Below are 16,983 nucleotides of genomic sequence, written 5' to 3'. Positions count from 1 at the left end.
TTTACACAGGTGTCTTTCTTTTGAATGAGCTGCACTAAGAAATAACTAGTCTCAGAAATATCACAGTACAACAACAGTAGGGGATTACTTATATTATATTAGCAGATAAAGGCATCACTCACACATCTCATAACTCTTTATTTTATGACTCAAAACACAGGAACTTCTTTGAGACGTTCATTCTGTATGCAGTATACGGGACAAACTGTGCATTTCCATATTTCTTATCCTCAAACACAAACAGCATTTTATTCCCTATATTCCTCACGTCCTAACCTTTGGCAAATCAATAGCCCAATTGCTATAGCACGAGAAAAAAAAACATTGTTATAGTCTTAATAAGTTAAAATACCACAATTTAATCATTATTTTTATAGGAAAATAGCTCATAATATATTTATTGTAAACATTTTGTATTATTTGTTCCAAAAGGACTAGTGAAATCACTGGCAAATAAGGTGCTACTCACCATGAGTAAGGGCAATAGAATCAGGGCCCAGGTGAGTATTAGTAAGTAGTTAAATATGTTGAGCACTGATGCAGAATATACTTTATTACCTATATATTATTAGAATATATATTTGAGTATTTATTATTTGTTGCACGTATATCTCATATTTGATCCGCAGAAATCAAAATGTTTATAAATAACAATTAATTATGACACAATCTAAATACTACGGACAAACACCATCAATTTAACACTGTGGTTAGATAGGGAAGTATTATTACCCCTTTTCACAGATGTGGAAACTGATGAAGAGAGAGGTTAAGACATGAAATTTCAGGAATGTCTGTTAATTTTGGGCGCAAAACCAGAGACAATCAGGGCCTGATTTGCAGAGGTAAGGAGCACCCACAACTTCAGGAAGCAGTTCCTCCTCTATGTAAACTGTCTTAGCTCCACTAGAGTCAATGGAGTTATGACAATTTACACCAGCTGAGGATCAATCCGCAAGTGAAGCCAAAAGCATTTATAGGTGCTTAGCAGCTCTGAAGATCAGACCTTACGTGTCTCCAGCTGTGCAGCATAAAACAGACAGATAACGTATAAAACAGACAGGTAACATACAAAAATGGAGGCTCTTACAATTAGCAGCAACTTGCAAAACTGGAAGCTGACTGGAAGTGACTTTCCCAAGATCAGAAAGTGAATTAGTGGCACTTCTGGGACTAGAACCAAGGAATCTGAATTCCCCAGTCAGCTCTAAAAAACAAGAGCTGTCTTTGTATTGAGAATGTATTCCTGTCCCCTGCCTCTATCCTTTCTGTTAAAAAGGAAACATTTTCTTGCAGCCCTTTAAAAAATAGTTTCTGTTAACAATTATTAAGACCTTTTTGATTACTGGTACTCATACATTTGAACAACAGAAAGTTTTTGCAATTACTGCCATTTTGTAAGAGAAGCTGTAATTATCAAATATTTTAAGAATTAAAGAGCATTATTTTCCAAATACTTTATGGCTATTAATAGTCATCACTGAATTACTATCGGTATTTTTGTAAACCGAAAGATCATAATTATCAGATTGAAAACAGACTCTGATCAACTTAACACAACCCCTTAATGCAGTGCAATCAATAATAATGGCAGTACAAACAACTAGTAAAGACATCCGACCACATTTGAGACAGAAAAATATTTTTGTCTTTTTAAATTAGAATCTCACTTTCCTCTATCAGCAGATGGCAAGTAAAGTGCTTTTTGAATCCATATGGCTACATCCGATAGACAGTGTATTACGAAGTCTGAAATTAGATTAAAGCCGTTTGATATTGGCCAGACTGTAGAGGAAAGTATGATAAAGTTGGTCTTTCCATAATGAATACTTCCAACAGCCCATAGTCAGGGCTACCCATTCAGAGTCATTCAATCACAAATGGAACTTTTGGGACAGATCCAACCCTAGGGCATTCCCTGCCAGCGTATCAACTTGGAGCTTCATTAACTATTCTGTTCACTTTTGTTTTGATCTGCTCTAACACTTCTCCTTACTCCTGGTGAAAGTTTGTTAAATGGTACTGATAGAAGAAATCGGTACCTACACTTTGGGTAAGAAAATTCCCATGTCATGTACAGACTACATGCATGATGATAATCATTAATTAAGACAGACTTTAATGAGGGTTTACCAAGTTTTGATTAATCTCTCCCTCTCAGGAGACTCCCATTTCTGTCTCAGTTATATATCCATTGAGCAAATGGCTGCTAAGTAAAGTGGGTTGAAAAACCTGAACAACTTCAGGGAGTTGTCAAAAATGTCTTCTGTCAAAAACTCAAAATAAAGAAAATTTCAACCAGCTCTGCTACTGAGACATGAGTTCCACAGAAGAATGACAAAAATATATAAAAAGAAGAGAGGTGTAAATAAGAAAGAAGAGGGAGAAAACCCAATCACAATGAATAATTAGAGAATCCCAAGATGAAGGGGTCCCAGTAAACCAAAAGAAATGTCCTCTTTCTTTGCAACTTTTACAGGAAGGCAGAGGGGGCAGCAGATTTCTACATTACTGATGGAAGCAGTACACAGAGGGAATTTGGAGACAGCACACATTCACAGGCAAAGCATGGAACTGGAAATATTTGCTGAGCTCTTCCTGTAACTCTCAAAGCGCTGGGCATCACTCCTGAACTCACTCCGGATGGGTGGATGGATATGCTTGTGAGAGAATTAATTTCCTAATGCTTTCAAAATCCAAACTCCCTATCAACGAGCTATGAAATAGTAACAGATAAAACATTTTTCAACCTTGTGCATTTAAAAGTGCTCTCTCTTTATAGCCGTGAGATGTCTAAGGAAGTAGAGCCTGAATACTCTTGTGGTTCATCCATCCTAACTAGAGTAGCAGGAAGAAGGCCTTCAAGTATCTGTAACTATGACTAAGGGCTTGTCTACACTTACATGTTATAGCGCTCTAATTTGCTGGCTCAGGGGTATGAAAAATCACCCCCCTGTACAAGCAAGTCTGAGTGCTTAAAAGTGCTAGTGTAGACAGGCTCCAAGCACTGGGAGCCGAGCTCCCAGCACTTGGAACTAACCCCCTCATGGAGGTGGATTACCAGGAGCGCCGGGAGACCGCTCTCCCAGCTTTCGCGTGCGACCACACTCGCACTTCAAAGTGCTGCTGGGGGAGCGTTCCCACGACAGTGCTTTGAAGTTCCAGTGTAGCCATGCCCTAAGCCTTCATACTGAGATGCCTATTCACAAATTTAAAATCTGTATTTGAGAAAATAATCTAGAGGTCTATCCCAATGCTGGCCACAAGGGCCAGGAAGTCTAATGAAATACCTACTGCAGAAACTTGAGACATCCAGAAGCAAAAAGTCCAAGATCTGTACTGACTGAATCTGGGTCTCATGTCAGATAGTGTAATTTAGTCGTTTACTGGACCGTCAAGCCAGAACAGGCCAGGCCGAAGGATCAAGCTTAACAAACTCTAATTATCTCCTCTATCTTGCAAATGGAGTTTCTAAATCAAATCTGATCTGACAGTTGTTATGGATATCCATTGCAAGGACCTCTACCCTTCAACAGTTTAGTTAGCTATTAGAAGGCAAGGACAAATTGATTAAGTGAAGATTAAGTTTACCGTCCTTTAGGCATAAAAGGAACTATTTAAAAACCAACCCAGATTTAAGACTTCTACTATACAAGAAGTAATTTTCAGTAATGGAAAAATCAGTACACTCAGAACATACTCTTTGCTTTTAAAATGATTAATATTGGTCCTATAAAACATCTTGCTAAATAACTGCAGAAGTTTCTGTGATCAGTGGAAAAGCTTTTTAATTTTTTTAATTAAAAAAATTCTACTGACTTTTCTTATTTTGGTTCTTATTTTAAAACCAGTAAACAGACTAGTAAAAAACAGAAAATATACATGTGTAAGTGCCAAGTTGTTTACAAGAACCAGAAGCCTTGAAGCCTAAAAGATTTTAATCGAGATTTCCATTAACTCCTTCCCTCCACTGACCCAGTATCCCAGAGTTTATAAAAATTTAAACAAAAGAAAAATCTTTATAATTATTTGTCCAGTCCAGTAAGATATAAAATAATTTTAGTAATTCACTACCAGGTGACACACTACAAACAATGTACACACACACAGATTGTCTCTCTTCATTATCAGCTGCAAAGTGAAATGTCAAAATGACCCTCACCGTTTACTATGTTAATTGAATTCAGAAGAATCATAGAATCATAGAAGATTAGGGTTGGAAGAGACCTCAGGAGGCCATCTAGTCCAACCTGCTGCTCAAAGCAGAACCGAAACCAACTACATCATCCCAGCCAGGCCTTTGTAAAAGCCTCTAAGGATGGAGATTCCTCCCTAGGTAACCCTAGTGCTTTCCTTAAAAAAACAGATTGACTGAACCTAGTTTCACAATGCAAGCTTTTCAATACTTCTAGTTCCAAGTCAAATTTGGGGTTATGAGAGTATCCACCTTCAAGTATTGAAGAAACACATAATGTATACCAGAGGGTATATTTCTCCCCTTACAATTAAGGGCCTAACACCAGGAACATTAAAGGCAGTTAATGTACATGCATACATCAGGAAAAGAAACCCATTAATATTTAGAGATTTTATTCTCCAAATGTCTTATAAAGGCTATAATAGTGGTATATTAAGTCTCTCTTTGATTTGAATGTTTTTACCTCGCACTATGTGCCTTACAGCCATTTAGTCATGTACAGACTGGAGTGGTGAGAGCTTTGAAGTGCCCAGTTCCAGTGAACTTTCTAAGCTTTTCTATGAAGTCTGAAGAGGTTTGTGTGTTATTTACAGTAATTTCAGAACAAGCTCAGAGATTTATCCCACCACAAAGAGATACAATTTCTTCATAAAAGCAGGCGATATTCAATTGAACAAGGTCTCCATTTTGGGGGGATTTTTTAAAATACTTTGGCATTGTGACTACATCACACTTAAAATACACTGCACATGAACAATGATGCACCTAATTTTGGAAAAAATATATACAAAAGATGTAAGATATTTTTGTGTGGATGAGTTTTATTCCTCTGCAACCAGTAAATACAGTTCAAATGATTCACAGATTTAATTTTTATAATCATAGTGAAACAGCTGTGATCAGGCTCTATTTGTGGCATCTGAAGAAATTTGCACCCCACCTACTAAAAATTAGTTGTAAGCATCCAAAGATCTCATTTGAACATCTGATTGAACAAAACATGCAGGCATCGTTCCATGCCAAAAAAAGAGGAATTAGACCTAAAATATGCCTTTTTCTCACGAGAAATTGTAGGCTCCCAGAATAACATGTGAATTAAAACCCATCTCCAGCTTGTTTGCATCTCTCCTAGTCCCCATTCATAACAAAATCCTTGACAACTGCTCTGATTATTTCTTTTATTAGTATTTATTATTATTTAAGCACAAATTTCAGATCATAAAGTTCTTCCAAGAAGAAACAGCATGTGGTACAATCCATGTTAAAATGTACTGAGTGGAATTTTACTCGTAGCAAGTGCTGAAGGCAACTGACATGATTAAAGACTACAGAATAACCAATTGTTAAAGACTTCTTCCCATATGTGAAAGTAGGTAGTTTGCACCTCGGGAGTGCACAAGCCGAAATGAGGTCAAAAGTCAAATGAGAAATATGAACCTCCTGCTCCATGTGCAGATCTCTCTGTTCAGGATTACAAAGAGGATAGACATATTTACAAAGCGAGTATAAAATTTAGACATGCAACCTAAATTTTTTTTCCCTTTAACTTGTACTCCAGAAATTAAGGTATGATCCAACTTCCATTGAAGTCAACAGCAACGTTTTCATTCACTTCAGTGGGAGATAGATCAGGTCCTTCATGCACAATATGTCATCACAGCATTTGTTAATTCTGAAAACAGAAGCAACGTGACATGCTTACTCACATTGAATAGCCTCTTGCTGACCTCAGTGAGACCACTCATAGAGTAAGGTGCTATTCCATATAAGTGAAAGTTTCAGAATCTTACCCTATAGTGTTTCCATCTTGCATGAAACATTCTCCTCAGATTTTTTTCAAATATATAATTTTTTTAGAATGTATATAACAGCCTATATATTTGTGATAAGTAAAATAGACCAGAATTCATGTTATTCTACTTAAATGTGTGCTGTGGAATTAAAGCTAATAAATAGAATTTGCACCATAAAAAATTAGGGTTGGTCAAAATAGTAAAAACTATTTGGATGGAATTATTTTTTAAAGAAGTTCTCTCAAAAAAGCATCTCAAGAAAACAATTCTAATTTTCAATGAAAAAATGTATGCTCAAAATCTGAAAAATTGTTGGGTTTTGCTTAAAAACAGAGATTGTTTTTTGGGATATGTTGCCACAGTGCCTCATGGGAGCTGTAATTCAGTTGCCTCACCTCTCCATTATACTCTATGTACTGGGCTCCCCAGTTGCGCTGTATCTCCCATGATGCATCTGGACCATAGAACTCCCATGATACTTCGTAACCACGGAACTCCCATGATGCACTGCCTCACATTAACAACTGCGGGGAACACTGTATGCATCATGGGAGATGTAGTCAAACCAAGGAGCCCAGCCTATAGGAGAATGGGAGTATGAGGCATTTGAACTACTATTTCCTATGAGGCACAGCAGTGGCATTCCCTAATCACAATATTTCAGTTTGGGGAAAACATATTTCAGTTTTCAATTTTTCACTGAAATTTTCTGCAGGAAAAAAAGAAGTCCGACATATCCAATCAAAATATTAGCTTTCACATTCCATGTAATTTCTTTCGGGAGCGAGGGGGGCGTCTCTGTGCAGGGAGCATGGTCTTTTTTTGTCCCCTTTTACGGTAGTATCTGTGCACCTCACAATCATTAGTGTATTTACATTCACAACACCCACATGAGGTAGGGAAGTGCTATTATTCTCATTTTATAGATAGGAAACTGAGTTACAGAGAGACTAAAGGACTTGGCCAAGATCTCACAGGGAGTCTGCATCAGAACAAAAAATTGAACCCCGGGTCTCCCAAGTCCCAAGCTAATATTCTGATTACTTGCCTATCCTTCCTCTCCATGAGAAAAGGGCACTAGCATGAACTGGGCAATCACACAGGGTGCAACTGCTACACTCCACAGTGGGTCTGCATCCTCTGCATGATAGAGAGCACTATCCCCTAGACAGAATGTGTCCTGCTACTTCCCTTTGGGCAGCATTGCTCTCCACCAAAGCAGTATCATGCATTTAAAAATATTCGCCATACTGTATAGGTTTGTTTGCACTGGGGCAATGCGGAGATGCACAACTTCAGCAAGAGCTACAGGGAAGCTTAATCATCAGGCCACACTGCTAGCTCTAGCATCTCCTGCAGTGGACTTGTGTGACCATGGTCCCCATCACACCGCCTCCCTTTGGAAACCAGCTGCTGTGCAGGACGCAAAAAGAAGGCTCTTTGTTCCCTCTACAGTACTGCACACTCATCCAGTAGCCAGGCACAATCTTGCTCTGGGATTTTAATTCAACTTTAAATAAATGTCATATCTCGAATATAATATACTACATATACATACACATATCACTTTTTTAAAATTATAGAGGTAGGACAGTGAAACACATACTGGCAATCCATGAGACGTTTAAAATACTCAGAACACTTCTCAAAGGAACAAGTAGCAAAACATCAAAAGAACTATTCAATCGTTATAAGCATGTATTTTAGAAAGAGAATTCAGTACAAGACATAAATGAAATATAGCAGATGTGAAGCTCTCCACTATATCAACTGTGCTACAATAGAGATCTTAAAATAAGGATCATTAGACCACATTAAAAGTAGCTACATGCATATATCTATTTTGATCAGTTCTTAGGTAACAAAGGAAGTTTCTCAGCACCTGCTGTGTGTATATTTATATCTATATATTTTATATAGATATACTTACATTTCTTCTGTTTCTGCACATATCTGTGCACACACCAAAACTATTTCCCATAGTGGGCATTTTTTAACTGGAAACATTAATCTCTGGATAAAATAGCTATGAGATATCAACAGAACATGAGTGTTCACTATTTATTTACAAATCTGTTTTTAAATCTTTACTACTTTGAAACTCATTTAGATATGTACAGCATCTGGATTCCTTCAGATTAATTAAAATTATGGCTATGCATTCCTAGTCCAATAGATTAAGCACTTGTTTGCAGCCTATCACAATATCCCTCCTCTAAAATGTATATTTAGTCTTTCTTTTAATTACCAAAAGTTAATGTACAAAGGATATCTGAAATTCAACACAAAGAACAACTGCACTTCCATATGTTACATGTATCTTCATGCCACTTTTCCACCGTTCAACACCATTCCACTTCAGGCAAAAACAAAATTAGGGAAAATCCTTGCCTGCATTCATCTATGAAATTTAATTTTCCATTGAAAAAATCTACAAATTAGTGATAAATTCTGCCCTCGGACATGGTGTGCTGTTCCTGTTGAATTCAATTTGGCAGAATTTGGTCCTTAGTTTGAATGTAAAATACAAACTTTCATTCCACTGGAAATATATAATCTAATGCTAAACACTGATGAACCTAAAAATAAATTATTACAATGTGCTTATTTTACTTCTCAAAACTTTTGATAAGTTTAATAGTTGATAAAATTAGTCTGAATAGTGCAAACGTCTTACTCTCAAATTTAAAGAGCCCTTGCCATTGAAAAATCTAGGAATTATATAGTTTACATTACACTCAGTTTTGTTTATGTGTGCGGTGCTCACAGCTGTATTTATTTGGTACTGTCACAGTGTTTTATTTAAAACAATAATTAGGCTATAGTTATAACTAATACTATAAGAGAGTAGCACAAGTTAAAAGTAAAAATTTAGTAATCCATTTGAAGCCTGGATAAAAGATGTTGCTTTGATGTTAGGTCTGTTCCTGAAACCCTACTTATTGTGAATAATCTTAACTCATATGATTAGTCCTACTGAAATCAATGGTACTACTCTTAGAAGTAAGGTTTGCAGGGTTGGGCCCTTTGTCAATAAATAAATAAAAAAGACAGTTAAAAAGAGAACAGAGGCAGATCTCCAGCTGGTGAAAACTGTCAATGTTCTACTGAAGTTAATGGAGCTATAAGAATTATACCAGCCGATGACCTGCTCCCCGGGAATCAGATGAACGTAACAATAGCAATACATGTTACAAAAGATGTTGATCTGATCAGAAAACATAGCACTAAGTAATCAGAGACATGTAAGCAAAGTTATTATTCATCATATTTCCTTCCTAATATCTATGCACATATTTTACAAAATTACATAATTACCATAAAATCCCATTCACTTCAAAATCCATATGATATTAATGACAATTCTTTCTCACAAGTTCAAATAATGAGACCATGAGTCAACCAGTATTACTTTAGAAACCAGTATGCATAATATTTTGCTTCTTCTTACTGAAGAAATTATGTTGATGAGCTAACTATCAAACCACTGAGAATAAGAGAGCAGTTCTGACATTTGAACTAATGATGGGAATATAAAGGTTCAATTAACTATATGTGATTCTGAATTTCAATCCATATCAGCCATTTGTTTCATTATAGAATGTAGGATAGCTTTTGTCTTTGTTATTGACTCAACAAGCCAAATAATGCAGCTCATCTTAAATTGAGAATCTGGTTTTCTCTGCTAGAATCATTTTGCTATTGATCTTAGCAACTTCTGTATACACTGTTGCTTACTAAAAAGCCAGGGGGCTTGTAACTTAATGCTTCTTGATCTTTGTTCTGCAGACTGATTCACCTTTTCTCAGCGTTTTTGATGCAAATATCCACCCACTGTATTATTACAGTGCCACACCTAAATAATGATTTTACTGTCTAATACAGTTGTACTCATTCCCTGCCCCCAGTGACAGAAATGTACACAACTATGGGTGGGTATATATCCAAAAGGTGGGGCCCTCTTTCCATGTGACAACCCATCCCCACTCGACTATGCTTAAATTCAATTCTCATGAACCAGAAACATCTATTTAACTGGGCAGGTTAACATTTTTTTCAAGTTATATTCTAGTCCTATTTGATCACTGTGTCATGATGAGTAATGCAAAACATTCAATTTTCTTGTGGGTTTGTTCAGTAGTTACTAAAAGGAGCCAAACACATGTTTGTTTCTAAGCTATTTCAAAGCTTTATAAAATTAGTTTAACTTCACTTGTAGCCCATTCAGCAACAAGGGAATTTTACCATTCTCCGGTTTTGTGCAGGAAATCAAGGTTTCAAAACTTTTTCTAATCAAGTCCTTATCTTTACTCTGATGCTTCACTTGTCAGATGATCATTTAAATTTACCAGGTTCTATTTATACTTAAAAATTAACTCCCCACCACCTCAAACTCTGAACTGTAGAAACAGGTGCTTTTAACAAAACTGGAAGAGCTTAGCAGTTCTTTGACCCAACACAGCAATGTGCATTAGTAAGACATAGTGCCTGCTGAGTTTCCCTGAGTTAATTAGAGGACTCATATGGCAATGAATGGCCTTGACTATAAATACTTCCTGAAAGATCCCTAACGGAGTCAGAGGAAATGGGGAAAAAATGAGACACAGCTAAAGAGAAACTATTTCAGTTGTTTCTTCTTTAGAGGGCTACTTTTTAAAGGAAGTGGGGACAAGGATACAGTGTCCAAGAAATCTACCAACTAAAGCAAAAAATGGAACAATTATACTCTTCCCAAATTTAATTCTACAAATCAGCATAAGAATACTCCTGCTTAAAAAAAAGTGATTCATTGCATTGCAGTCCCCAGTGATTATGTACATCTGTTAATACTACCAAGACTTTTAAGAACACATTTTGTGTATTCTCACATGCATGGTTTGCTCCTCCTGTTAAAGTCAGCAGCAAATCTTCTACTGACTTCAGTGCAAGCAGGATTCACTTCTGAGATATGCTGTCCTTCTAGAGCCAACAATCTGACGTTTATACACAGGGAAAATATTTTCAAAAGCACACAGGGGAGTGAGGAATTTCCACTGAGTTTCAGAAGCTGTTGGGCACATAACCCTTTGAAAGTCTCCTTAACAGTTAAACGGGGATCAATAATTCGAAATACAGTATAAACTATCCAGTGATCCACACTATAGGGAAAATTATGTATGCTATTTACTACATTGTTACTTTTAAGGTCATAACTAAGTGAAAATTGTATCTTTTTTTCTTTCAAACTTTGAAAACAAATCAACCTGCTCTTCACCCTGTTAAGAAAAAGGGGAAGGGGTGGAATCACGATTGGCCCAGCAGAAATTCAAAATTTAAAAAATTAACCATCTCTAGATAGTTATATACAGAACAGTATATGGAACATTTGGAATGTAAATATCACAGGCTGAACAATAACCAACTATTCTTGAGGTAAATTGAATCAACCTAGAAATGCAATGCTTTCTTGTAGCATGTGTTGCTAAGTGCCCTCAGTTCCATGGAAAAGTTGAGTGTGTTCAGCCCCTCACAGGATTAGGCTTCAAAAGAAAACATCTATAGCAAATTTTAACATAATTTTAGTCAAGACTTAAATATTGCTGTCCAAGATCTCCATTTATTACAATTTGCTCCTCTGACTCTCTCTCATATTACATATGTTTTATATGAAATTACTGCAAATGGGCCATAAAATGTACAACACTTTCAGAAATGGACGACATTAGAACACATTGTGGTCAGTGATCTTATGCATGCATGTGAAAGTGTTGCAGTAACATCCACACATCCCCTTGCGCACAATTACCATTATATGCAAAATAGGTCTGTGTGTAAATTCCCAGGATCACGCTGCACCTCTGTGTGTCTACACTGTGGAAAACTTGGTACTGCAGCATCAAAACATAATAGAAGAGGACACTTCATTTAAAATCAGTTTAGGAAAGAGTTCCTACTGTCCAGAATCAGAGTTATCAACGCACTAAACAATGCTGCTTGGTTGATCTTCTGCTGGCTGCCAATGTTCCCTCCCCTACAAAAGGAACATTTTTGCATCTCAATAGACTTCTCCAGTATCAACAAATCTTTAAACTATAAATTCAGTTACTCTAAGGAAGAGAGGGTTAACATCTACAGTGTTCCATGCTGAGGAATTTTTTATTTATTTATTTGTATTCCCATTTACAAAACATACAGATAGCCTGTAAATACAGTTACTGGAAACATTTTAATAAAAAAAATAAAAATTAAAGCTACACCGAGAAGTGTAACAAATCTCTGAGAAAGATTCACTCACACATGAACAGTCTGAAAACTCTCTCTAATTGTCTGGGGGGCAGGAGGTCTGCCCACTATCTATACGTGTTTGCACGTGCATTGTACAAACCATCATTGTTACAATATCTCAGTCTCCTGAAAGGATCCAATCAATTTGGTGTTTCAACCACTGAAAATAAATGAAATCCTACCCAACCTTCTCCCCTGAAGAATCTACTGAATGACACATTGTGGGGGGCAGGTGGCCATCACAGGTAGAATGAGAGCAACAAAGCAGCATATAGGCATGTTATAAAACATGAAACCTTACAAATGTATTGTACTTATGAGACAATTTTGTTGACAAATTATAGTATATAAAATTTTCCACCTTTTTTCAATCTATTTTTTATTATTTTTGACATTATAACCACATGTCAACCATCAGAGATACACTGTAAAACAAACACCTAGAAAACTTGCTTGTGATATTATCCTTTATTTGTTTTACTGCTGTTGGATAAATACTATACCCCTTGCATTAGCTGATTCTACAACAAATTCTATTTATGTACAGTGTTATCTATAAGCATTCCCCCATCAGCTGTACTTAAAAAATTATGGGACTGTGTTTCCAAAGAGTACACTGAACACCATACAATACATAGCTCGCAACACAAACTTGCATTATGTAAATTTCTTCCCAGAAATAATCATTGCTATGTATATTCCATATGCATTTATACACACTTTTAAAACAATTAAATAAGCCAAATTCCTTGATCACTTAAACTTCATGCACCACAACTCAAAACAGAACAGAGAGGGAGTGAGCAATGGGAGTCACAAGGACAAAATTCTGCCACTGGTTTACCATGTGACCCTGGGCAGGTCTCTAAGCTTCTCAGCGACTCAATTACCTCATCTGTAAAACGTGTGAATAACACTGCCAACCCAGTCTCAAAAGTGAACTCCAAAGATGAAAAGTGAAAACTATCATTATAACTGTTAAAATCATTTCAAAGCTTTCTTAGTAATTGGGAACCACTGGGGGGAACACAAAATTAGACACATGCCATTTCTCTCCTTTGATCACATCACATATTCAGTGCTTCCAATCGGTTCTCCCCAGATTAGAACAGTTTCGTTCATGTCCGTTTTTCAAAAACATGAAATGACAGTCTCTGTCATCTAAACAGAATAATACAAGTGTACAAGTGTAGTGTAAGTTTTGCCTTTTTGTCAACAAGTGGCCCTAGCACACACAACTTTGAATTCAACTACTAACTTCAGAGACTTGTACCAGCTGGAAGCACTGGTTGGGGCATGCCAGCTTTTAGTACCTAAATCATCGCTTCACATTACAGACGTACATTTTCTTTTCCTTAAGAGGACAATCAAGTAAGTTATGTTCAAACAATAAAGAGCATTCTTTTTTTTTAATTCACTGGATACAATCAGTGTTGACTAGAAAAACTTTAGCTGTTTGGAAATGAAGAGTAAGCAGCAGAATTAATCTAAAGAACTCTTCTGCTTAGATCAATTGATGTTCTAATCCTTCAGAATGTTAGCAGCAAAGATGCCTTTGGGTGAAATTCTAGCCCCGCAGAAGTCAAAGTTTTGTTTTTGACTTTAACAGAGCCAGGGTTTCACTGTACAATTCCGCACACAGGGAAATGAATCAGGAATGTTGGGGGTTCTTTTCACACTGACCCGATTCAACTCTGAATCTGAATTAGAACTAAACCCTCACGTTACATTCGCCCCCAGAACTCCCAAAATGAAGGCTGAAGTCTCACTATTTCCTTCTTCCCTCAATAGTTATGAAACTAGGTATGTCTTATGATGTGTATGAACTCTGTCCAGCATGCTCCAGGAGTCCACTGACATAGTGTCTGACTAAAAAGATGACTAGTTGACATAAGCCCCCTCTCCAATCTTCACAGAAGAAAAATGGAAACGTGAAAATAAAAAGAAATGGTGGCTGAGGGAAAGACATGTTCAATTAGGTTCTGCGTCTAGTGGAGTTCAACTATTGTTGGCCAGAACTGTTTTTAAAGGTAATTCTTCCCTGAAAGGTGCCAACATAGTTTCCCTAATCAGTGCAGACTAAGCCTAATCTTTTACCACAATCATTTTACAAACTATGTAAAGCAGAAATTGGGATGTAGGCTAAAATCTTAAAAAGCGGGTACCTAAACCTAACAACTGAATCCATATTTATGCACCTAAATAAGCAGACTGCGTGTTCAGAAGACAATGATTTCAGAAGTCAATGGGAATGGCAGGAATTCAGCACCTCTGAAAAGAAATCCATTGAAATCCATTGAAAACCTAAACATATTAGCACCTTTCCATGAAGAACCTTTAAATATATATTTATATTTGAATTTCTTGTTGCGCCAACCATAAAAATTGGTCAGCATAATCTTTCCTCCTCTGCCTTCTCCGGGGTAAAAAAATAAGGTAAATAAAAAAACTAAAGTGGTATTATATTAAGTTTTCAGGCGCAGCCAGAGGAGTATCAGTGGGCTTCACAGAGCTAATGCAGCATGTTATCAGATTCCTTTGCATGTTGTTTTTTTTAAATAGACAATGAGGTTTAGCCTGTGCAAAACAAATAAAATTTAGTCTCAACTGGCTAGCCTCCCAGGGTAAAAGTGGTTCCTGTGGAGATAGCCAACAAAAGGTATATGCATGGCTAAGTCCCACTAAACAGAGCTTAAGTGGGATATAAGTGTCAGATATATATATATATAAGTGGGATATAAGAGCTTAAGTGGGATATTTACCTTCTGTCAGGGTAAATTTCACCTCTAATCAGGATTTTTTAAAAAAAATACTGATAAACAGAGGAGAAAAGAAACTCATGTACTATATATGAAGTTCCCACACACAACTGTCCCAAACCCAGATCTGCACACAGAAAGCCTTCCATGCACTATTCAAATGATTAAGCTGAGAGATGACGCCAGTGACATTTCACGGCTTTATACAAAACATAACGCTTTGGTTCTATTCAGATGCATGAAGCTCTTAAATTATAAATAAATGATTTTGAGAATTAGCACAATTCTCAAGTTTTAGACTCTACTAACTTAAACAGCTCAAAAGATTTTATATATATATTATAGAAAACTACTGCAAAATACATTTGCATTCTCTTTACTCTTCTGACATTCATATTGTACTGGATTTATGATTCTTAATGTCCTTAAAGAGAGAATAAAGAAAAGTAGCTAATCATTATTTCCATTCTCAAGACCAGCTGAGTTTCAAAATCCCCTTTGTATGCAAACTGAAAGCAACTGCAGCAACTTTCTAGGAGTTCAGATGAGATATGACACCTAGTGAAAACCCAGTGCTGACTCAGAGAGAAAGACAGTTATTTCCCCAGGCCACTAACCTCCCCCCTCAGCATTAGTGAGTTATCTGAAACTCAAACTTCCTTCACAGGGAAAAGCACATACAGTAAAAGAGTGAAGGGAAGCCTTTTGTATGCACAGGTGCGACATGTTCCGAGAGAGAACTAGTGCAGTTTTGTTTTGAGGATAGGATGAGAATGTACAGTAAGATACAGAATTTCTGTCTCTTTTGACATTTCCTCAGTTCCTTTTTTTCTTCTTCTTCTTTGACAAGCCAACCAGACAAATGTCTAAGTTACATGTTTTAATTCCCCCCCCAATTACATTTCTTTATTAATATTTGACTCATATTTCACATTTTAGCTGTTTAATACTATGATATCTCACTTCAGTGTGCGCTGTCACCCCATCTCAAAATTTAAGAGGTGATTAGACGTGTTAATATAACAGATGTGCAGCCTTCTGGGATTCTGAACCTTTCTTCGCCAAATATATCAGATTCTTGCATAATCAGCAGGAATGATTAACCAAAATTCAGTCAGAGCTAATAGCAAAGACAAACAAACGATTGCTTCCTATTGCATCTGGTACATGTTTTATACAAAAGCTTGGGAACTATTACCTGCCAATTTAGCCCTAAAAGTTTGAATCCTTTAGACTGATTTTAATAAAGAGTCCTTGAAAATAAACCACCATTCCAAACCTAGAGAAATGAGTAGTTGAAAGTAAACATGATATGCATGCACTCATTGTAACAAAGGAAAGCTTCCTACCCGTAACAGGGACTGGGATTCGTCCTTTGATTTGTTATCGCCTGACCCAGGATATTGATGAGTGAGTGGTCCAGATTTCTCTCCGCCTCCTGCTGGCACCCCCTGCAGGAATCCCTTGGTCTCAACAGCCAAGCCATAAATAGGCCGTGCAAGGTGGGCAGCTTCTACGTTTGGACTATCCCTTAAAGGCTTTGGCTGTTCTTGGCCAACAGACACTGAGGGCAGCAGGCCTAAGCTTGTTTGTGTATATGATGGGCTTCCCCTCAAAATGTCTGTTCCTCTCCAGGTCACACTGCGAAGATCATCATTGGAGCTGTCAGTCCAACCTTTCTCCTTGAGCACTTCCTTATCTTCTAGCTTTTCCCTCTTCACTATGCTGTCAGAAATGGGCTCCCCCATTTTGGGGTCTGGATTGATCAGACTGTAGACCTTTAGGTCAATTTTGGGCTCTTCCTTGATAGCAGACATGCCATGACTGTCTTCCCCATTGGCTGTACTGATGTCCATCTCCTGACAATGCACAGTGTTGAAGTGCTCTAGTAGTGACTGAGTGTCAACAGCTGTAAAGCTGCACTGACGACACTTGTAGCAGTTATGTACTCTCCTGAAAGAAAATGAAG

General features: G+C 37.0%; 1 protein-coding gene across 2 annotated transcripts in view; it reads right to left on the bottom strand.

Moving 5' to 3' along the window:
- TRPS1 (transcriptional repressor GATA binding 1) overlaps nucleotides 1-16,983 on the bottom strand; it is a 201,969-nt gene that overhangs the window by 156,875 nt on the left and 28,111 nt on the right. For both annotated transcript variants that reach the window (XM_077808850.1, XM_077808851.1), the window contains exon 4: nucleotides 16,364-16,967. In XM_077808850.1, the coding sequence (XP_077664976.1) occupies nucleotides 16,364-16,967 (604 nt within the window). The remainder of the gene's footprint in view (nucleotides 1-16,363; nucleotides 16,968-16,983) is intronic.

This window comes from Eretmochelys imbricata, chromosome 2 (genome assembly GCF_965152235.1).
Source record: "Eretmochelys imbricata isolate rEreImb1 chromosome 2, rEreImb1.hap1, whole genome shotgun sequence".
Classification (NCBI taxonomy): domain Eukaryota; kingdom Metazoa; phylum Chordata; order Testudines; family Cheloniidae; genus Eretmochelys; species Eretmochelys imbricata.
This window is presented reverse-complemented; position numbering and strand designations above follow the sequence as displayed.